Here is a 22954-nt window from a genome sequence, read left to right as displayed (position 1 = left end):
CTATTTTTTTTTTTTTACTTACAATACATGTTGATAAGAAGTCTGAGCAACTTGTACTGTCACAAATAGAAGGCCAGACTACAGTGGTTTTTATTAAGAGAGAGCAGACGACAATACTTTCATGGTGGGCGTTATAATTTTTTTAGGCTTGTAATTCAAATAAAAGCATGTTCAATACCTGCGCGTATTTCACTCAAAAATCAATGCCACTAAATATTTTGTTCTGCGTGTCAGTTGAGTAATTGTTCCGATGAGCGCCACTTCACAAAAAGCTGCCATTTGTTTTTTTTTAATAACAGTCAGAGCATGAGTGTTTCTTAACCTGGCATTGATTATAAGTAACCAGTCTTTGAAATTCACACAGAAGTCATTTTTGCAGTGCCATTAAAAGAAATGTAATGTAATACATATGCTTATCTGTAATCCAATATTTAAAAAAAACATCCACCAGTGGTTATTTATGTGCTACAGTTTTTAAAATCTCATCCCTGACAGATGTTGAAGCCACCGTAACAAAAGATCAAATAAAACCCCCTCATGAAGCCATACAGTACAATCTTGACAGTATTCAACGACGTGTGTTCCACGTTTTCACTCTCGTGTCTGAGCGCGAGCCGTCCTCCTGTCTCACCTGAAGTGTAGTGTTCGACTCCACAGCACGACTACCTGGTGGGTTTAACAATCCCAAGAGGCACATCTCTTGATTATTATTATTATTATTGTTTCAGAAGGCATTATTCATTTACCTCAAGGCAGATTTGTTATCAAACCCAGAACCTGCATTATACTAAGGCTTTTCAGCATCATGTGCAAATCGAATGCATTCTGAGTCAAAGCGAGTACTCCTTCCTGCTTTTTGTTGTTGTGAGATTTGAATTTTGAAGGCTGCACAGCCAAACTGAAATAAGACTTCCATAGTAATGACAAAATGCTTTAAAGTTACTCTTAACATCTGACTCATGAATCGCTTGGATTTGATGGTTTTATTATTTCTGGAACATGAGATGGTTAATCAAGATGATGTTTAATAATGGGGATGACAGTGATTATTATTGCCTTTTACAGTTGCCTTTAAGATCATTTAAGTAAGCAGAGGGCATTTCTGCCATACTTTAGCTCTCACCAGTTCATGTGTTTATCAAAGTTGATGCTATATAGATGTTTGTTAGGCTATTTATGTCAAATAATGAGTAGGTGCAGTGTTCAAATGTTGATTATACTTTCCTCTGAAAATGTTGCAATGAAAAATGTCTTTGTATCGTTCTCGCTAAAACACCAGGAAATGGCTAGAACCTCTTGCATACTTAGAGTTAGTGCGATGAAAACAAAGAGTGTGTGTGTGTGTTTATGTGTGTGTTTATGTGTGTGTAAGCTAACTCAGTCTCGAGGAGAGGATGTCTTGGTGTTTGCCTCCACTTCACATTGTTTGCTTTGCATAGACTGCCTATCTCAAGATAATACCTGGAATGAGATTTTTTCCTTTATAACATTTATAACAGAAAACCTTGCAGAAAGTCAAGTCTTTCTACCAGCTCATAATACCAATACTAAAAAAAAAAACTGTTTTCATATCTAACTACATAGGTTTTTTTTTGGTGTGTGTAGTGATTTAAGTGGTAAGAGTTTCTACAACATGTCCACTGAGGTGATTACTTATATGTGTGTTCTTCACCTAATGCTCTTTTGCTCTGTATTATTTCTCGGTTGAAGTGTTATATTTAACAATAAGTATATCTGTGAATGCACACAGGCTCTCTAAAAATCTATGTCATGACATTTTTTTTTCCCCCCGTCCTTCCTGCCACTGGATTGTTTTGTATATTTTGGTGTGAGTGTTTACTTTGCTACAGAACAAGTACATAGTGCATAGCCTCAGCGATAGGGTAGGGCTCTTACCATATGATAGAAGGGGAATAACACGGCAAACACTGCATCAGCTGTTAGTTAGAAACAAGCTTGAATCTCACTCTGGGCTTTCAAAGCAACTGCCAGTAGATTTTATTTGATGGACGGACTTGGTTGGCAAATGCTTTGAAATCCCATCACTGAATCATGGTCAGGCCACCTACAACCCTACGCTTGATACATTCCTGTGAGCTGTGTGGAAAAAAAAAAGTTTGAAGGCAAACTGGAACTTCTTCAGTGTGCGTTCGAATGCACTCAGTAAGAGGGAGTGAGAGGACAAGTAATAAGAAATGTACATGGACCACAGGGATAGAACAAAAAAAAAAAGTGCAAAATCTGTGTAATGAAATATCTCTCCACAAAGAGCCTGGTGCTCCTCAGGGTGCTCCTCAGGGTCCCCTCGTTTTTTGTGTCTTTCTCATCAAGTGCACCCTTTCCTTTCAGTTTTGAAAATGAGTCGCTCCACATTACATGAAGTCATGTCTCAAACTATCGAGTCTTTAATCTCAGAGCCCAGTCTGACTCGTGGCCGCGGGCACGTGGGAGAGATCTCCACGCGGCTCTCTTTCAAGTTCAGAGGCCTCTTCTCCGATTCCGAGAAGCTCTTGCTGTTTTCCGGCGACGAGCACTCGTGCGGCGGCGTGCTGCAGATGTAGTTGTCGTTAAGGGTCTGGTACCCTTTGTGGTCCGAGGCCGACGTTGTGACCGCGCTGCCGTTCAGCGGCAAGTTCTCGGCGGGTTTCCCCACGACTATCCTGGGCTTCTTCTGCTGCATGTTCGGGCACTCTCCCTCCTTGAGTATGGACTTCATGTGGTCGCGGTGCCTGTAGACCACGAACAGCGAGAAGACGAGCAGGGAGAACGCCAAGAGGGCGCACACCACTATCAGCTCGTTCCAGTAGGTCTTTGTGTTGATCTGCGGTGAGCGCGCCTTCCCCGGCAGGATGATGAACTCCTCCTGGGAGACGTGCGGCGCGTGCGAGCGGCCCGTCAGGGTGGTGCTCTCCTGCTTGGCCTCGCCCCTCACGCAGTAGTTTGCCAGCAGCTGCTTGAAGCCTTCCTCCACCGACCAGCACTCGTAGCTCTCTTGCCTGTCAGCCTGAGCCACGACCACTAGCCCCCCCTCTGGGCTGGGGTAGTGGAAGTGACCTGCGCTCTCGCTGAACTGCCACTTCCTCTCGGCCAGATTAGAGCGCAGCTTGCAAGGCAGCACTTTGAACGTGTTGGCCGGGATGATAATCACCTGGCATGAAGACGGTCCTGTGAGAAGGCAGAGCAGAGGCATAGATGCATGTCAGGTTTCTGCATTTAATAATCTGTAGCACCATCTCAAGTTCAGTATTCAGAATAATAATACATTTTTTTAAAGATTTTTTGGGGGGGCTTTTTGTGCCTTTATTGGAGAGATAGGACAGTGGACAGAGATGGGAGAGAGAGTAGGGATTGACATGCGACAAAAGGAACCACAGGTCGGATTCAAACCCGGGCTGACCGCGTTGAGGACTATAGCCTCCATATATGGGATGCGTGCACTAACCACTGCGCCACCAGCGCCCCACAAGAATATATTTCTGATCAAGATTTGAACTGGGATGCAAAGCATGCTTAAACCAAACACAGAGCTGCTTTGGAAATCTACCACAGCCAACAGAAGAGGAGGAGGTCACTTACGTGTAGGTGGAGGTTTAGCAAACCGTGGGCTTGGCACTGTCTTGTTGCAAATAGCCGATGTGTCTGCCTCGTCAACATCCTGCTGCCAGGCACTGAAACACAATTTTGAAATGCTCTTACCATCTGTGGTTTACATCTTTTAGGAATGTTTTTTTTTTTTTTTTTTTTTTACTTAAACTGTGTGTAGATGAATCGACAAGAGGGATGCATACTTGCTAGAAGCAGCCTGTCTGACATCCACACACTGCCTCCCATTCCAGGCACAGTACGGATCCCTGGAGAGGACGCACTCCCCGCAGCTCTGATAGTTGGTGCAGTTAGCTACTGGGACATCAACCAGCTCAGAGAAAGAGGAAACATAAAGCCGGCCCTGTGGAGGAGAGATGGCAGAAGCGGGGGGGGGGGGGGACAGGAAGACAATTCCCCAAATACAGTTAGAGTTACATGATTCACCGGGAATATTGTCTGTCTGATCCTGATCTAAAAACTGCAAACTTAGCCTTTCTGATAACTGTTATTAGTATTTATTCTGGCCCAAAAGTACAACAGAAAAAAGCTACAGTCCCAACTGTTTAAACCCAGCTGTTTGCAGATCCCCTGAGAGAGACAGTTGGATGTAATTATCTCATTGAACATGAGCTCTGCTTTAGGCTCTGACTCTTCACGGCTCATGGAATCTCTAAACTGCCAATAAATGAGTTTACTCAGCTTGTCATTAGATCACATCATGAGAGTAGACTCTGTAAAACAAGTTGGGCATGTTTCCTCGCTCTGTACACTCCGCCCGTACCTTTTCAGTGTCCAGCTCGATGTGCTGCACCGGTTGGGAATTGCTGAAGAGAACCATCTCCTCGATGATGTGCATCTTGTTCTTCACGTTTATCGCTTTATGAATCCTGCCATCGTCTACAAGACAGAAAATATGACCTGAATTAGATCAAACTAAAAACACAGGATGATTGAAAAGGGTTTTTTGATGCAGGCGTCCATGATTGATTGTTAGAGTAGATGTACCTGTGCCGATGAAGAGCACGTGGTATGCCTTCTTTGCAGCCTTGACTCGATGGACGGCTATCTGCGTGTATCGGACGTTACGTTTCAGCAGGAGAGGCTGGCTGCGGATGACGCTGTCCATCAGGAAGTGGTCTTTGACAAAGTTCAGCACCTTGTCGGGCATGTGCAGCGAGGACGAGATGCCCTGTTCCCTCAGTGCGTTTGTGATGCACTGTGGAGGGGGATATGTTTCCTCACATTAGATGATGACATCAACTGTTGCAGCAAAGCACTTTTAATATTTCATGTCTTTGATTATTATTTTTTTTCCCCAGAATAAGATATCTGAATCTCCTGCATGCATCGATGACATGACAGACATGCAGAGTACTGACATCTCCAGCAGAGGGCAGCAGGAGGGTACTACTCACCACTCCAGGTCGAGGCTCTGGCACCGGGTGGTTGTAGGTATACCACTGTTGAGTCTCTCTGTTGACCTCACGGTATCGCCCGCTGAATGCCTTTTCCACCTGGTCCATAGTAAAGGAACAAACTGCAGAGCTTCCTGAAGCACCTTTATACCTGATGAGACAAAAATGAAGCTTCCTCTCAATACTAATGAATCATCTTTTTCATCATGATCTTAGAGCCTTTCAAGAGAGGAGAACACTTTCTACTCAAAGTTTAAAAAACACTGTATGGAGAGTGGCTTCTTTTTTTAAATGACTGCTCATATTGAACAGCACAATAGAAGCAGCTTCAATACAACATACTCCTCATTTCTCCCATTCATGATCAATGTGTTTGGATATGGTCCCTGTGAATGAACATAATAAAATGAAATATCAGATGAGCTAGAATCCCCTCCTAAAAGAACCCCTCTTTCTTCATGACCCTTTAAAGTCTTTATATGTGATTTTTCACACTTAAATATAATAGAAATCAAGTATCTCCTCTGAAAATAACTCTGTGAGTCATGACTGTCTACAATGGGTGTAACACCCGAGTCCCACTGTCTGTGATGTTTTCAGAGTTTTCAGAGTCCTATCTTCAGTTTGTTTACATCGCCCGGACGGCCGGCTGACTCCTCCCCTCGCGTATAAAAGTTGTTTAATTGAGGGACTAGAGAAAAGAAGAATAACATACTGTACTCACTGCTTAACTGTGTTTCTAGATCACGCTCATTTCAGGTAAATTTACATGCAGTGTGAAGATAGCTAGCATTAGCATGCTAACACAACAATGCGCCGCGAGTTGTTTTGGTTTCATGCTGGTGCTCAAGGGCGACATCTGCTGGATCCAAAAAATATCATTTATATCGCATATAAAGCCTTTAAGTATTGAGAGAAAACTTTTTTTTTATTCAAATGAAACTTTTTTATAATATAGATCCCAAATCTTGGTTTAAATAATGATTTAAAACATTCACTAACATGGCTAGGTTTGTATTTTTGGTGGAGAACACTGATTTCCTTTTGTTTTATTCTATTTTATAGCCAGAAGTAGTCCACTTTAATGATATATAGAAAATAAATTCTAATCACCCGTTCAAAAACACATCAAGTATGTAACTGCACATGTGTAACTGCTGATCAACCTTCATTCATTAACTAAAAATGACCACAATACTAAAAGGACCGTGGTGTCCTTGAAGGCAGCTTCTGTAGAGCCTCACATGCATTTTGTATAAAATAACAAAGAGACACTTCTAATACTCGTGTTCTCCATTTACTCAACACATGTGAAGGTCTCACTATACAAGATGAGTTGATGTGCAAATCAAAGCAGAGGGAAGTCTTGTCCTCACCACTGAGACGTGAAGACTCCATAAAACACGGTGTGTTCCCACCCCTCTGGGCTGGGTGTCAGCACGAACATGTCCTGGATTATGTTAAAAGGGAAGCCATCGTCAGGCAGAGAGCACAAGAGTTGAGCCTTTAGGAAGGTCGTAAATTTCTTCTGCAGAACCCTCTCTCCTCCGACGTCGCCCTGCAACACAAGACATTGTAGGGGTTTAGAGCGGTGGTTCCGTGTGCGGCCAGTAGAGGGTGCAAGAATATCAGTCTGACACCTGTGAGAGGGGAGGATGTTGAAAATGCATCTGGGCAAAAAAAAAAAGATTTGATGGGATCTGACAGGCTTGTAAAAAGCATGAAATAATGATGTACATCACGTGGTATGTTGCCATAGCATAGATACATAGAGTAGAATACAGTAACATACTGTATGATTAAGTGTTATTGGGAAAATAATGCCGAGTAGGCATTTATCAATACTGAAATATATAAGATATATCAACAGTTTACCATGAGGCAGCAGATTTTATGCTGTGAAAACAACATCGATCACCTCAGCTGGCTTGAACTACAAAACACTTTGAAGCTTTATGAAGTGAAATATTTTTAAATGAAACAGAAAAAAAGAGTTTAACGATTAATTGGGCGGCAGTAGCTCAGTCTGTAGGGACCTGGGTTGGGGAATCGGAGGGTCTCTGGTTCAAGTCCCAGCACGGACCAAGTCCGGAAATTGGCCTGGTAGCTGGAGAGGTGCCAGTCCACTTCCTGAGCACTGCCGAGGTGCTCCCCTCACTCTGAGACCTCTCCATTAATGCATGTCCATAGGATCCTGTTTGTGCATGTTTGTGTATTTCAGCCTATGTTTGTGTAGCATGTTCATTAAACAGAGTGTAAAAACTGAATTTCCCCTCGCGGGATTAATAAAGTATAAATTATATTATTATTAATTGTGCTGTGATGTGTCTCCTTTGGAACAAGCCTTGAAAATGATAACTGACAACGGGCCTCCTTGACAATGGAGAGACTAATTTGGCTTAAAAGATTGTACTAAAGGATATATCTGTGGTAAATGGAGAGAAACAACATCTTTAATGCAAGTCACAATTTGTGATGAATGCAAAACAGTCCAAAGAGAGTTCAGAAAGGTGACTGCAGATGATTTCCATGACACAAACTAAGAAACCAGAATATTCAAAGGGAGGATGATATGCTGAACCACCTACAGTGTCTCACAGTGTACAGCCTCAGGTCATGGTTACATTTTCTACTATTACCCCTCACTGGTATAGATCTACCAAGATGAAAGTTGCCTCTTAGAGGAATAAGTCGTTTTCAAAACGTAAAATGCAGAAAAGAGAAAGACTAACTGATGTGAACTACCCGATACCCCCAGCTTCATCAATCTTCAATTGAGTCCACTTTAGTGTTCACATTAATCAAAAGAAAATGGCAGCACTCGATGGAAAGGGAAATGACACATGACCAACGCCGAGCTTCTGAAGCAATTACTTATTGTACTAACAATGAGCAACATGCAGCGTGTTCTCCAGTCCCTCCGAGCTAAACCTACTTTTATAATTTAATGCCACTCTGTGCTTAAACTGCCTTCTGAATAATTGAAGCAAATGCACACTGTTCATTAATCTTTTGTAAAAAGCCTCTCTTGTTAAAAAAAAAACAAAACATGGCAGGAAGGCAATGGTGGCTTCTTTCCGGGAAACGGAGCAGTTCTGCAAAATGGAAACATGCGTTTGTTTTGCTCTGCTTGTTTTCCTGCAAAACGTTTGTTTATCATTCCGTAGTTAGCCTTGTGTACTAAACACCTGAATAAACAAACAACAGCGCTAACGCTAACATTACAAGTCAAACAAGGGACAAGAGAGAGAGAGAGAGAGAGAGAGAGGGAGGATTGAAACTAAGAACGTATTTGAACAGGGATCACTGTATTGTGTTATCTAAACAAACTGACACCATATATCCTCTGAGCATTTAAATAACGTTTTAAAGCTTCATCGTGTTCACTGTGGGTGGGAGGCACACTCCCATAAAGTGACACATTATTACTCATTTCCTTAATGGGTCATCTGTCTGAGGATATTTTGAACTCGGTGCATATTTCAACCCAATGTGTGAAAACCCTCTGAGTCAGGTCTTTCATAACTCTCTGTTCACTTGACTGATTTTTTCCTCAGCTGGATCTGTGGAAAAAAAAACTGAGTGGATCATTTCATGACACTTCGGCCGATATAAACCCTGTGGGCAGTGTCTGACTTCTGCATGCCTGTGATTCACAGCTGGAACACTGTAGGTGGAGTCCTGCCTGTGTGTGACAGCGGGAGGACTGTCAGACAAACACCTGAGGCCTCATGTGGAAAAGGCTGCAGCTTCTCACAAAATTGGGAAAGTACTTACTGACTTACTGTCTCCTCCCACTGGAAAACTATGCAAATTACATAAATATGCCACATGCTGGGCCAAAAAATGCTGGAAAAGGAACGAAAAAAGAGGAATTTCACTGACTGCGAATTCTGAGCTGCTTGTTACTGATGTGGAGGCCAGAAAACACATTTTATTAGGTGTTCCTTTCTCGGGGATTGGACGCTGGAGGATCTGAGGGTAACGTCTCCAAAGCAGCTGATTGTGGCGCATCTGGCGAGTTTCAGAACTTTGTGATTTGGCAATGTCAAATGACAAGAGTTTGCCGGGAAGGCCCCGCACATTTTCACATCAGGCTGATTTTTTTATACATCCTGACACAGCGTTTAATGGAGAAGAAAATAAAGAACATAAAGGCTCTCCATGTATACCTGTGACGTTGTGATCAAAATACTAAATAAAATAAAAAAAGTTAAACTCACCAAGACAAACAAAGTCTAAGCAGTCATCAAATGGCAGCAATTGATTTGTGTGTAATGTTGCAATGTCTGTTCGTCTGTCCTTACTGTGCTGTTCTTTCTGTTTTTTAACAACTCATACAGTGTCTTTGAGTTTTTGAAAAGCGCTTACAAATAAAATGTATTATTATTATTATTATTATTAATAACTCTACATATTGTTTAACGTGTGCCAGTAAGTGTTTTGTTATGAACACAATTGTTTTCACTCATAAAGCAGCTGTTTGATCAGTAGCACAGGTTTGTGATGTACTGACATTTTAGGAACTAATAAAACCCCTGATGTATGGTATGTAGAAAATAAACTGCATTTGAGTTTAAAGCCTTGAGTTTAAGAATGTCAGCAGGTGATGGATACAAAGTTTCTCTGCGTGGATGTTTTGCCAAAGTCCTACAGGCCACTGAGTTCTGTCTGAACAAAAATATTTGGTGAAACGTGATAAGAATTGAGGGAGGAGAGAATCTGGAGGAAAAAGAATCAAACAGAGGGAAACATGCAAGAGGAATGTTTTTCTGTAACAAGAGAAGAACCTGCGTCACGGCACGGAAAGACTGAGCTCTTCATGTCTTATTAGAGCTGTGAGGAGCTGAAGACTGCAGATACTGAATGTCCACAATAACACAGAAACAGAGCGTTTGATAGATTTCTGTAGTAAAAATAAGAGAGTGTCAGGGATGGTTGCTGAAGTGGGGGAAAAAGAACTGCCTTCAAGCATCACTCACCTTACACACGCGAGCAATGCGTGACACAATGGTGTTGTCGAAGAAATCAAACTCCTTTCCTGCTTCACTGAAGAAGAAGTAAATCTTATCGTCGTCGCCCACGAGGTTGCCCTTGGGCAGGCTCTCCTGTATGTAGGCAGAGCCAACAAAGGCCGGGTCTGAGAGGAGGACAACGAGAACAAAACAGGTTATAAAACTCAGTCATCCAGGAACAAAGATGTCCCTTTTACTGCCAACATCTACACGCTTAACTCTGACAGACTGCAGGTCAACACTTTGCATCAACATCATCTCTGATCATCTCAAATGATGGACTTCAAAACACTGATTTCTGGTCAAGCTTGCTGTACCTTGGAGCCAGTTGAGTGAGTTTTCTGTTTTCAGAGCAGTCCCTTGGCTGAGACTCTTGTAGATGATTGGTTCATTTCCTTGGAAATTACTGACTGTACCAGCATACAGCTCTCCATCTGCAATACAATGAAGACCAGTTTAATCACAGAGGTAACCAAGAGGGGGAAAAAGCAACTTCTGTGTCCTCCAGTCTAATGAAATCCAGATGTTATGTCTTCATTTTGTCTCCACATCCACCACATTTTACCTTTACTCAAATCACCAGTAAGGATTCAAACAAAGCTTCAATTTATGGGCCGCTATAGGGTGTTCTGCGACCTTACCAGCCATGATGGCGGTCGACTTATACTCGGGGTTGAACGGGCAGCGGCTTCGTCCGTCCTCTGTTACAATCTCGCCGGAGTCGCTCTTGACGAGGGAGAAGTCGGCAGTGTTCTGGAGGGGGGAGACACAAACACACATCAACATGTCGCCGTCGAGACACACACAGATGTAACCTGCTCTGACAGTGGCCGCTGTCTGTGTGTCCCACAGTGAGAAGGTGGTCAGTGAGTGTCTGGGTGAAGTTGAAGCGCAGGTCAGCCCTGTGTGTTTGTAATGGTTCTAAAAGGCTGTAAAAAAGATTTGTAGGGGGAAGAATTGAAAAGTGGGTCGATTCTTATGTAATCTTATAACATGCATTAAATATTTTGGATCCATTTCCCTGAGGCACGGGAGGTAATAAAATAATGCAACATTCAGTATATTGTATCTAGCTCGGCCTGGGCCTCAGCCAGCCGTACATGTTGAGCTGAGAGGCAGGAAGCAGCAGCAGATTGGAGATGCTCTCCCACTAGAATCTAAAAAAAGTGCATATGGAGCCTAGAGTTCTGCATCAGGGGTAATCAACTTCATTTAGATAAAAGCAATAAATGAATTGAACATGTGTCACAGCAGATGTGACTGCTTTATGTAAACACTCACTATGTAAGCACAGGTGGGGCTGAAGGCGTATGTTCCACAAACATACAGATGAGTGCTGTTCAGCGGCAGTAAAATCTTTATGTAATTGAAGCAGTCCGTCTGTCAGAGAAACAGAAGAAATTTGGTTTAGAAAGGTAGTCAAATCAGTAGATCTACAAACAAACAGAAACATATCCAATTTGTACTAAACAATTCTCAGATTTTTTCCCACATATTTGTTTTGTTTCCTGTGTCAAGATCAAGAACCAAACCTCCAGTGTTGTAAAATGAAGCCAATGCAGAAGGGCAGAAAACTGCAGTTCCTCAAATGTCCACTTGAGGCTGGATCCAAAAGCCCCATATAAACCCCATATTAAAACATCATCTTAGACAGCAGAAATTAATATGTCTACAGCTGGCTACAAAAAAGATTTATGTATCATTAGTTAATGTCTTTATCTGCACAAACTGTACAGGGGATTTATGTTTTTATTACTTTGATTTTATGAAGGATGAGTTATGCATTGTTAAGGATGTAACTGATCTGACAACAATCGGCTTAAGGCCGCCTCAGCTCGAGCTCTTTACCTGTCGTTAGGTTGACCGAAAGTTTGATAGAGTCAGCATTTCCAATATGGCGACCGCCATGAATGGGATTCCAGTGTTTCCCCTACTATTTCCCCCCCACAACAGCCCCCCACCCCCCTTGAAGGTCAAGTAAAGTTTAGTTATATATTTTTTGTGCCTTTATTGTCGGGATATGATAGTGGATACAGTCAGAAATCAGGGAAAGAAGTCATTTAAGGATACCTTTCCGATAGAAAAGGACAGCTGTCATTAAAAGTAACACATGAACACCAAGATTCCTTCAAGTGTTTGTGTCGGTGTGTGTGTGTGTCCACCCCCCCAAAGCTGTAAACCTAGGGGAAACACTGGATTCCAAACATCCCTTCAAGAACCAATGGAGGATTTGTCTGTCTTTATAGAAAGTGCAAGGTCAAGATAAAGAACTTTTCATGAGTTTAAAACATTTTTTACAGAACAGATTTTCAGCCATCTTTTCACCCTCAGCATTTCTGGAATCTTTTTAAATGTTTAAAACAAACAGATCCTCATTGTCAGGTGTTCCTCTTGACCTCTCGATAATCATAACGTCACTTTGTTCTTGGCCTAAGTTTACCCTTTAAAAGTGAAAGAGAGCATTGACAAAAGAAAGAGTGTCACTGATTAAGTTTGTTTGAAAGGAATGGAAAAACCCACTGATGGAATGGAAAGTTACAGCTTGAGAGGGTTTTGCTTTTGGTTTGTGTTTGTGCAACGATATGACTAAACAGGGAAACCTGCAGTAATAAAGTAAATAAAGTTTGAGCCATTTGGATTAAAGCTATCTGAGCTTTTACACCAGCGGTTCACTCGCCTGCAGGTCTTTGCCTTTGAAACTGCACTCGTCTCTCTTCATCTTTGGAGTTTCCCATGTGAGCTGCAGGAGAGAAACACTGTCAGACTGATACTAGAGGAGTAGCACAGGGAGAATGGTTATTTTCAATATTGGACTTTTGGGATTGTATTAAACGTATAGTCATATTCTTATTGCACCTCTGGGGTGCAGTTTGAACTACATGAATACTGACACAGTGTACTGTTAATGAAACTGCAGTTTACACACTCAGCTCTTACATTTCTTTGTAGCTTGACTGCACTGATATCGCTCAGGTTGAGAGCAAAGAGAATCTCCCGAGCGCCGATGTAAAGCATGTTGTCTTCTTTACTGAGGAGGAGGGACGTATAGTTCAAGACCCCGCTGACTGAGAAACTTCTGGTGGTCCTCTCCTTTGCATCTAGACAGAAACAGACAGAAGAGAGGAGATAATTCATGACTCAATATCAAGAGGACATCATAAAGTACACTGTGATGGCTAAAAGCTCAGGCACTTTAATATGCAAATGGAAGCATTTTGAAGAGGCTTTAGCTCAGGTAATCAAACTTGATGCACACCACACATATTCTGTACATTTTCTGTCTTAATTAAACACATTAGCATAATGTGTCATTCCAGGAAAGCCTCGCGGAGTCAGCTTGTTTCTCATGACAACTGCACAGCCCAGAAACATTTTTCTGTTTTTTAAATTAGATTTCATCAAAAGAAATACAGAGAAAAACAACCTCACGTAGTCTTAAATAATATTTCAATTACTGCCGAACCACCACACAGGAGAGAGCTGACAGAAGTCTGGGAAAATGAGGTCGATAACATGTAACACAAGTCTCTGCCAGACTCAAAGTTGGGAACTTCATTTTCAGCATTTTAGGGCATTTTCCCACCTACATATTGTTTTGCTCTGGTCAGAATCATGGACCAATTTATTACATGGTTATTATCTGTTTACACATGGGACATTTACAAGCGGACCAAAATATGTGATACGCAAGGAAATGCTCTCTAATTGGTTGGAATTCCCTTGAGGTAAAATTCCAGGAATTAGAGCCACAGCATATCCACATGGTAAGAATGACATTAGCTACAAGCTATGTCAGTCGTTGACACAGTCAGGTGGAATTGGCCCAGGTATACATACACCAGAATAGGCAGGCACCTTTTCTCTACTCATGCTCTCATTGGCTAATACAGTCTGGAAGGTTGTAACTGGCCAAACAAGGTGTCGTCCAAAGGTCAGAGTCCATTAAGATACAACAAAAAATGTAGCTGCCTTTTGGTTGGATCTTAATCGAATAATTGTATTCAAGAACATGACACATTAAAAAAAAAAAAACAGTGGGATATTGGGAACGGTGGCAAATATAATTAAATCTGTGGATATATGGATGTGATGTGTTTGGATTAAATCTTTCAATGGATTTGGATTGTAGGGACCATTGCCAAAGCAGCTGGAGCGTTGTTTGGTGGGCTGACAGATGAGTAGATTGTGGCTACTGAAGTGGTTGGATCTTGGAATACTTTACATGGTTGGAATCACAGGAATCATAGCTTTCTAGGGATGTCACGCATGAGCAATATTTAGAGTTACGGGTACGGTTGTTTGGTCTGCACCGAGGTTTGATAAGCAGCTTTCATGCCAGCACAAACGAACTTGGCAAACGGACTGGAGTTCGTTTTGAGGTTTGGTGCGGAAGAGCCCTTAGTACACTTGGTATTTATAACCAAGATCAGAACAATTTATCTGACTACCAATGCTGCAATTGGACATCAGCTTTGAAGGACAACATACAGTAGCTACAGGAGTGTACAACTGCACCTTTTTTAATTCTGCAAGCTCGTCATACCGTAAGTGACAGGAAGAGAAAAAGCCCTCATATTCCCCCACCTCCTGACTGTAAACAAGGGTTAAGTCATCAGCTCTCCTAATCACTGCTTTGAAGGCCCTCATGTGTATCTCAGACCTGCAGCATGCTGAAGTCTTTCACCACTCTCCCCGGTTTAAAAAAAAAAAAACGTTCCTTAATTGCACGCCAGCATAAACAGAAGCAGGGAGCTGATGGAAACCTGACGTGACTAAAAGCTCTCAAACAGGACCTTTGCTCCCTGTGATGTGATGAGTGAGGGAAACAATAACAGACCAAGGAACTACAGTCATTTTGATTGAGGGAGGTCCTCCATAATGAGAATTAAGAGAAATGTTGGCTAAATGTTTGGACTCTGACGACGGTATGAAAATGAGTGGAGAGCAGACTGAACAAGCTTCAAGGCCCTGCCTAGAGTTCATATTTTCCCCCGGACTCTCCTCTTGGATCAACATCCTCCCTCTGAAAAAATTTGAAATAACATAACATACTGGATTCGTTCCACTGTGATCATAATCTTTTAATTGAAGAATACATTTCAGATAACAACTAATAAAACAAATTCAATCAGGGCTAGGTTTTTTTACTTGAATTATAAATCACTTTCTGGGACAGAGGACTTTAATGGTGAAAACATTTAACCTCATTAAGTAATCGACAAAGTGTGACTGGTCTGTATATTATTATTAAAGTATTCTTTCTTTCATTTTCACATAAATATGTGTTAGTGCCACTGAAATATGTGATCTAGGTCAGCTTGCTTTTGAAGGGGGGGGAGTGGCTGTTGGTAGAAAATATAGTAATTCAATTAAATCAATGAAGAAATAAATTCCAAAATGTAGGGTGGGAAACCTGGGGCGTATTCATAAAGCTTGTACCATGAGCTGTGTTCTCAAAGAATCATAAGAAAATTCTTAGAATCATGACGAGAGAAAAAAAACCCTCCTCCATCACCCGCTAACAATGCAAAATAACTTTCCCTTTTGTAAGAGAGGTTCCACTTTCTAGACCTCACAGGCCTTTGTTTCATACTGGATTAAAACCACTGTTGCTGGTGGTAATAATTACACTTGAGGCACATCCTGGGTATAAAAAAACAACTCCAAGCCAGAAACGGTGAGGTGTCACTGTGCACACTGTGTGGTACATGCCCTGTAGTACGTGTGACCTGGTATAACCTCACCTCAGTGGGAAGGGACAGAAGGGCGAACGACATCCTCTCCCTCAGGAAAAACAACACGTTAATAGCAGTCCGTCACCGTGGCAACACAGAGCCGTATTGTAGTTAAATCTGTCTGTAAAACCACAAGAGGCTCTGCTCTACGTACTGTACGTGGACCCATGGGGATGCTCTCTCTTTCCTAGTCACCGTGATTTCAGCATAAAACACAGTGCTGCTACAGTTACCCCGAACCCCCCCCCCCCACCCCCCCAACCCTCAATTTCCTCCCCACAGAGCCTTTAGGCAAGTTTAACAGCGATCTACAGAGAGGGAAAGAGAAAGGCCAAACCTGGAATCAAAACAAAAGCTTGGAGGGATTTTCACAGAGGAGTATATCTACTCAGTTATTCTCTGGAGTCAGATCACCACTGTCATTGTCAGCGACCACAGCTGACAAAGAAAAACAAAAGTAAGTGCCTCTATAATTGAGTATCATTAAAGAGATCCAGGAGGGATTGTGACCGCACAAAGAATTCCATTCACAATTTTTAGGAAAACATTGATCAACTTTCAGCATAATCCCTTTTGGTTAACATGCCATACTCCAGGGCGCCGATAGCCTAGCGGTTATGACGCCATCCCCATGTACAGAGGCAACAGTCCTCAGAGCAGCTGAGCCGTGGGTTCGACTTAATTCAACCTCTGACGCATGGCATCCTCCACTCTCTACTCGCAGCACTTCCTGTCTCTCGTCAGCTGTTCTATCTAATAATAATTTAAAATAAAAAAAGGTTAAAACATGCCATATTCTTCTGAGGTGTTGGTCATTGTGTGACAATGTATGTAACATTGAGTTTTCCCATTCAATCTCTAAATAAGAGCATCAAAGAATAAATACAATAGTCTTAAAATGACAGGTTCAAAATGTCTCTGCACTGCTCAAATATCATTTCTATGTATGAGTTTTTTGGCATCTTGTGTAATTTTATTTTTCTTTAAAGCCTGAAATTTTCACTTAAAAGAACAAGGGAGATTTTGACCAAAGCAGAGTTCATTTCATTCTCAAGTTGGAATGAAGATATTTGTTGAAACACTCCCTTATGGTATCACAAAGAAATGGCTGACACAAGAACGGGACAAGAAATATGTCCAGAAAACACCAGGATGTCAAACTGTTGAAGTTGAAATGGTGACAGGATTAGTGTACTCTAGTGATATGTTGGATTGAACCAATTACCAAATTCTTACCAGTTGACCATTGACCCTCAGTGGGTCATTTATCCCTCTTCCAGGTGTTCTTTAAGATAAGCAGCACAACAGTCCTGGAGCCACAAAAACCCAGATAGAAAAAACTGATGGAGGTCAAACATCGTGCAGCCGTGCTTAAATGCCATCACAGGCTATTGGGTGTACCTTACTTGAACTTTTCTGACACCACAGTCTCTTAGAAAATCCCCTCGATTGTTGTCTGTCTGTCTGAGGTTGACTCCTGAGGGGGCCGTTTAATGACAATGCAGCCCCAGAAATGTTGTGGTGCACATCAGGAGGGAAACAGTCAGGGGGGAAAGTTAAGAACTCGGACCTGCTCCAGAAACTGATACAAGGTAGTCCAACTGCCAGCAGAATTTTACATTAAAGCGACACTATGCAGCTTAAACTTCTTAAAATAGAAGTTTCAAAGGTTCATTTAATAGCACAATAACTTTGAGCATGGAGAGTGGCGTCGCTACCGTGTCAACACTGCGGCCCGATTGCCTTGTTTACTGCAGTATGTGACTTTGGCAGCGGGCTGAGGTCATCTTGTGAGAAAGTGCCGACGGCTTTATGGCACCAGTTCGTACACCACCTGTAGTTATAAAAAAATAAGCCAGTTACTGTATTACTGTTTGATACAATGGCTGAGGCTAAGAGCAGGAAGATGGTGACGGATGATGCTAGATAGATAGAAACTTTATTGATCCCAAGAGAAATGACTGAAGAGAGAGTGACCGAACAAGAAGCAGAGAGTGTACTGCAGATATTATTCAGAGCAGACTTTGACATAACGTTAGGCTGTGTACTGTTGTCTGATGTTTTGCAGCTTTACCAGAAGTTGTCTCTTTCCTTGTCGATCTTCAAGTTAGCTTTCTACTATTGGAACCTTTAAAAACCCTAATCTAGCATTACCCTCTCCAATGTAGCCAAATTAAGCCACCGCACATGGTTACCATGGCAACAGTCGAATATGCAAACACATACTCCACATGCATAAACCGTTTGCAAACAATGGCCTGAAGACGCTTGCAGAGTCGTATTTGCGCAAAATCCAGTAATATTACTGAACCTCGTCAGTCAGTCAACATGGTTGTTTGGCTGCTCACGAGGTCATCGCACAATCTGCTTGTAAACAAACGCATGTCGTCTAAGTGGGGTTAGGCGTAACAGCTTCATGTGTCTCACGGCAGTTGCAGTTGCACTCAGACACCTTAGGAGGGCGCCAAAGCCCACCAAACCAAATTCCTACATATTGTTGCTTTAAGCAAAAAAAAAACCCATAAAAAACATCTTGCCTTTCATGTGAGCCGAACCATCAGTAAGCTTTGTATCGGAGAACAGATGGTCACTTCTTTTAAGGTTATGATTAGGGTACCACATGAGCCTTGTGACCGTACAGACTGTGAGTTCTGTTTCTTTTCTTTCAAGATTTCTACTCGTGAACTTAAAAATAATTTTCCAAACAAGTAACCCCTTTAGTAAAATTTAGAGTAACAACCATCCAAATGATCAAATGACATCAGGACAAAAGACAAATTGAAGGGAAAACCTAATAAGTAAATGAGATCAGACATCACCTGAACTCAACGCTCAAATCATCTGTAATCATCTTCAGTTTGTGAGTTTTGTTCAGTGATGGGCAGCAGTGATGCTTCAAGTTGCAGTTACCTGTTCTGCTACACCTCTCCCTAGCCGGGTGGTCGTCTTGTTGTTTTTTTTATAGCTTTTCAGTATTTTATTCCTTTTACTAATCAACAAGTTCTGTAGTGAACACAAAAAGCCACATTTTCCAAAACATTTCTGAAAACTCAGGCACAGCAGACATTTCTCGTTCAAATGTATCTCAGTTAAGGATCAGTATATGTGACGTTATCTAAATGGACCTGCATGTTTTGGGGACTACTAAATCTTTGGCTGATGATGGTGGCAGCTCTCCTTAAAAAAAAAAATACAATAACCTACGTTGCTTTGGATAAAAGCGTCTGAGAAAGTGAAATATAAGAATTGTAGAATTGTGTATGATTGAGTTTACTTTGGGAAAGAGAGGAACTGATCTCGGAACCGAAGAGGCCAACCTCAACAAGTTTAAGGTTTCAAGTGAATCAAAAAAAAGAAACGTTTTAAGGGGCAAACTTCTCAACCCCAAGAAGTTGTCTGAAGACATCCAACATCATTTTGAGACCGAACATTCATGTGATTCCGGACTCAAGAATTACATCGCACCCAGAAGGCTAACCAAAAGAAAAGCAGGTTGAAGGCCCTTCTGGTGAAGACCTCTTCTTTTAAACAGTTTATGGCACAGAGCACAAACAAGCTTCTCCTTCTCCACTTTGCTGTCTCTGCTTGACTAACAATTAAATCAGGTTAGAGGTCAAACAGGCAGCATGACCCTTCAAAACACTACACAAAGAGGGTACCAGCAGGCAGTATAGGGGATGACTTTACATCTCCATGTGTCACCACAACCAGACCTCTGATCCAGAGAGAGAGAGCACTGCTCTTCCATGACCCTTTCCAGGAGTCTCACACAACAGCACACACAGACGTTCTGACTCTGGCAGCTGTAAGCAATACAAGATCATTGCCATTATTATGTAATTAAAAGTAATTTCTGCAAATGACACTGCTAATGGATCGAAACACCCGCCCCAGACTGCCATGCTAATCCATTTAGAAATTAATTATATTGGGCTTAAAGGAATCCTACATTTTTACAGCTGATTTCCTGATGGTTGAAAAAGTGGAGGGATAATTAAAAGCTGAGAACTCTCCCTCTAGAGAGGAACTGCAGAGTAATTTGTCCTTTGGTGACAGAGATCTAAGAACTTTCTTTTGTAGGGCAGCTATAACAGGCTGATTCAATCAGTGCCCTCCCCCTATGAGGGGGGGGGGCTGCCTTTTTCTGCTCTTACAGCTGTTTCTTTCAGGAGATCACAGAATTGCACACCTCATTTAAAGCATGCGTTCTTGTTAAACCTCTAAAGAACTACATGAAAACATTGACGCAAACATACACGTTGCACATCAATGGCTACTACAACTACTTTACATCGAATTCCTCATTCAACTAGATCAGAGTCTGTTTTTGAAGTGATCTGTCCATGCAAACATGAAGCATAGAAACATGTCTGCATAAGACACACCTTCCAACTTTAATGTCAAGATGACAGATCTTAAAGTTGTATCTGTATCAGTGCAAGTTCATCAGTATAAGACCAGGAAAAACTTGCTGTATCTCTGTATTGAGATCAGGAGAAAATCACACACTCATAATGGGTCGATCTAAAGGTCCGTCAGATGCCCCATTTCAAATCATGTGACCAAAAACATTACAGCAGGGATGATATGCCTTTATCCTGATTCGATTGTATCTCGATTCTTGGGTTCTTTTTCTTACTGGCTATTGTAACGGCAACACTGTCCCTGATAGGTTGTAATGCATGGCTGTAAAGCTTGAGAGGGGGCGGGCCTTCCTGCCTGGTCGTATACGGCCAAAGCCCTGGACGAGCTATAGTCCCGGGGTTTGTGTTTGCCCGTGACGCTATCAAGCACTCAGCTGCAAACATCCAGGCGATGTGCTCCCACAAATTGACTTTCACTGTGATAATCATCTGACAAGCATCTGTTTTCTTTGTTACCTAGGCGATGAGTCACACCCCGTATGATTGGTCGCCTGGAGCAGCACCATTCTGCACCTTGCTTAACAGCAAAGCGCAGCTGAGATGTTGGAGTATTAGCACCCAGAGGGGGGGTAAATAAAAACAAAGCAAACGCTGTATTTATTCACGTTCAGCCACCAAACAACACTTTTCAAAAGGAGAATTATCTGAGAATACATAAAGATGTATCTGTTGTGTTTTCTCAATCAGTGCTCGGAATTCACTGATGCAGACCTAACCAAATGTTTTAGAAATGCCCATATGGTCAACGTCCATAACTTACGTCAAGCTGTAAAATGTAAAGTGACAACAATGCCCCAATAACTTAAAAAACAAAAACTAGAGGACATATTCAAATGAAAAAAAAAGAAACATTTTCTCTGAAGTACTTTAGGTTTCCAGACAAGAAAAATAATGAAAAAAACAGGGAAAGTTAATATATTGAATGAATCTAAAGCTAAGAATAATACATTTACAACTAAAATTAAAATAGTCGTTCTAGTTTAAAGTCTTTATCTGTGATTTTTCACACTTAAATGTAATAGAAATCAAGTATATCCTCTGAAAATAACTCTGTGAGTCATGACTGTCTACAATGGGTGTAACACCCGAGTCCCACTGTCTGTGATGTTTTCAGAGTTTTCAGAGTCCTATCTTCAGTTTGTTTACATCGCCGGGACGGCCAGCTGACTCCTCCCCTCGTGTATAAAAGTTGTTTAATTGAGGGACTAGAGAAAAGAAGAATAACATACTGTACTCACTGCTTAACTGTGTTTCTAGATCACGCTCATTTCAGGTAAATTTACATGCAGTGTGAAGATACGAGCACAATAAAGATCGCTAGCATTAGCATGCTAACACAACAATGCGCCGCGAGTTGTTTTGGTTTCATGCTGGTGCTCAAGGGCGACATCTGCTGGATCAAAAAAAAAATCACATTTTAAGGGGAAAATAAATTTAAAAAAAATCAATGAATACATATAAACTTAAGGATGTGTATTAATCTTTTCATACATCTGAAAACAAGTTTGATTTCTGTTCCCAGCTCATAAAAGTCGACAGTTTTGAGATAAACTGTGCTAGGAAAACACGTTTCATTTAGGAGTAGTATCTATGAGTCACTGTCATAACAGTATAAGTGGGATTTCTATCATCTGAATTAAAAGAAACGCCTTAGTCCGGTGTTTTGCACAAGCACAGACAAAAGGTAATTTTTTTTACATCCAGACAGAATGTATCAAATGAGACAACAGAGAGGGGAAAGGTAACATCAATCCCAGATGTCAGAGGTGGGGAACTGTGATTCAACTGTTGGAAGAAGAGGGAGGACGAGAGACAACACTCTTTAAATTAAAGGCCAAAGACAGAAATAATGAAGAACTTCAGGCAGGCAGGCAGCAGGGAAAACGTCTTTTTCTTTTTGTCTCTTCATCAGCACACTTTACTTGTTCAAGGGTTCAAACAGACGAAAGCTTGTTAATCCAATTGCTTACAGAAGAGTGATTAGGAAGGACCCTCTGCCTACATTGAGGCCCCCGGCCGCTGTGTGACAGGAGGCTGGATCGCCAACGTGAATCCCACTGGGTCAGAGCCAGAGCGAGCACCCACTGTTTGTCACATTGTGCGTTGACATCAGGACAGAAAACAGACCACCCTGGCGAGCTGACTGAATTATCCCCCCCAAGTCATTTTAAACCACCTATTAAGAGCTGCTGCTGCTGAACGGGTAATTGTTTGCGAGAGCAGACGTGGAAAGCTGAAGGACAAGAGACCCGAAAGCATCTGGACTGCATTAAAACAACAGGGGAACAGGGTCAATTCACCGGGACATTCATTAGGCAAGCTGTGAACCTGCTGTTTGCATTGGTAACGTGCGGGGCTGCATCTTGTTAGCAGGATATTGTCCCCGCAGCACCACGCCGATGCTGAGATTAGTGGCAATCTTGAGCACAGTTTTCAGGAAGCAGAGGCTGGAAAGTCTTATTGTTAATGCTTCAGATGCTCTCAATGCCGGGGATGGAAGCGCCTCACGTCTTTCACACAGCGGGGACGGAGCAATAAAAAAGGCTTTGGTGGTGCAATTCATTTGGAGACAGGAGCTAATGCATCTGTTAACATTTAAATAAAACAACCCTATTTGAAATCTATTAAAACTGCAGTTTGTAAGCTCTGAGGAATTCTTTTCCCATGACTAAAAAAAAAAAAAGGGGTTGACAGGGCGATCTGTTTGGTCAGGGAGCAAGAAAAAAAGCTGACCCCAGATTAACCACAATAATGTAAAGCAGCTGCTGGTTCATCAGGAA

General features: G+C 41.8%; 1 protein-coding gene across 1 annotated transcript in view; it reads right to left on the bottom strand.

The window, feature by feature from the left end:
- Positions 1-862: 862 nt before the first annotated feature.
- The window catches only part of sema4ba (sema domain, immunoglobulin domain (Ig), transmembrane domain (TM) and short cytoplasmic domain, (semaphorin) 4Ba), a 43786-nt gene continuing 21694 nt past the window's right edge, over positions 863-22954 (bottom strand). Inside the window, exons 3-15 of the mRNA XM_061035216.1 lie at positions 12953-13113; positions 12693-12755; positions 11297-11395; positions 10657-10768; positions 10333-10449; positions 9983-10140; positions 6377-6558; positions 5001-5151; positions 4591-4801; positions 4367-4482; positions 3789-3946; positions 3577-3668; positions 863-3165 (exon numbers count right to left, since the gene is read on the bottom strand). Coding sequence (XP_060891199.1) covers positions 2390-3165; positions 3577-3668; positions 3789-3946; positions 4367-4482; positions 4591-4801; positions 5001-5151; positions 6377-6558; positions 9983-10140; positions 10333-10449; positions 10657-10768; positions 11297-11395; positions 12693-12755; positions 12953-13113 — 2396 coding nt within the window. The 3' untranslated portion in view covers positions 863-2389. The remainder of the gene's footprint in view (positions 3166-3576; positions 3669-3788; positions 3947-4366; positions 4483-4590; positions 4802-5000; positions 5152-6376; positions 6559-9982; positions 10141-10332; positions 10450-10656; positions 10769-11296; positions 11396-12692; positions 12756-12952; positions 13114-22954) is intronic.

This window comes from Labrus mixtus, chromosome 4 (genome assembly GCF_963584025.1).
Source record: "Labrus mixtus chromosome 4, fLabMix1.1, whole genome shotgun sequence".
NCBI classification, from domain to species: Eukaryota; Metazoa; Chordata; class Actinopteri; order Labriformes; family Labridae; genus Labrus; species Labrus mixtus.
The sequence above is the reverse complement of the archived record's forward strand: the minus strand, read 5'-3'. Positions and strand labels throughout refer to the sequence as shown.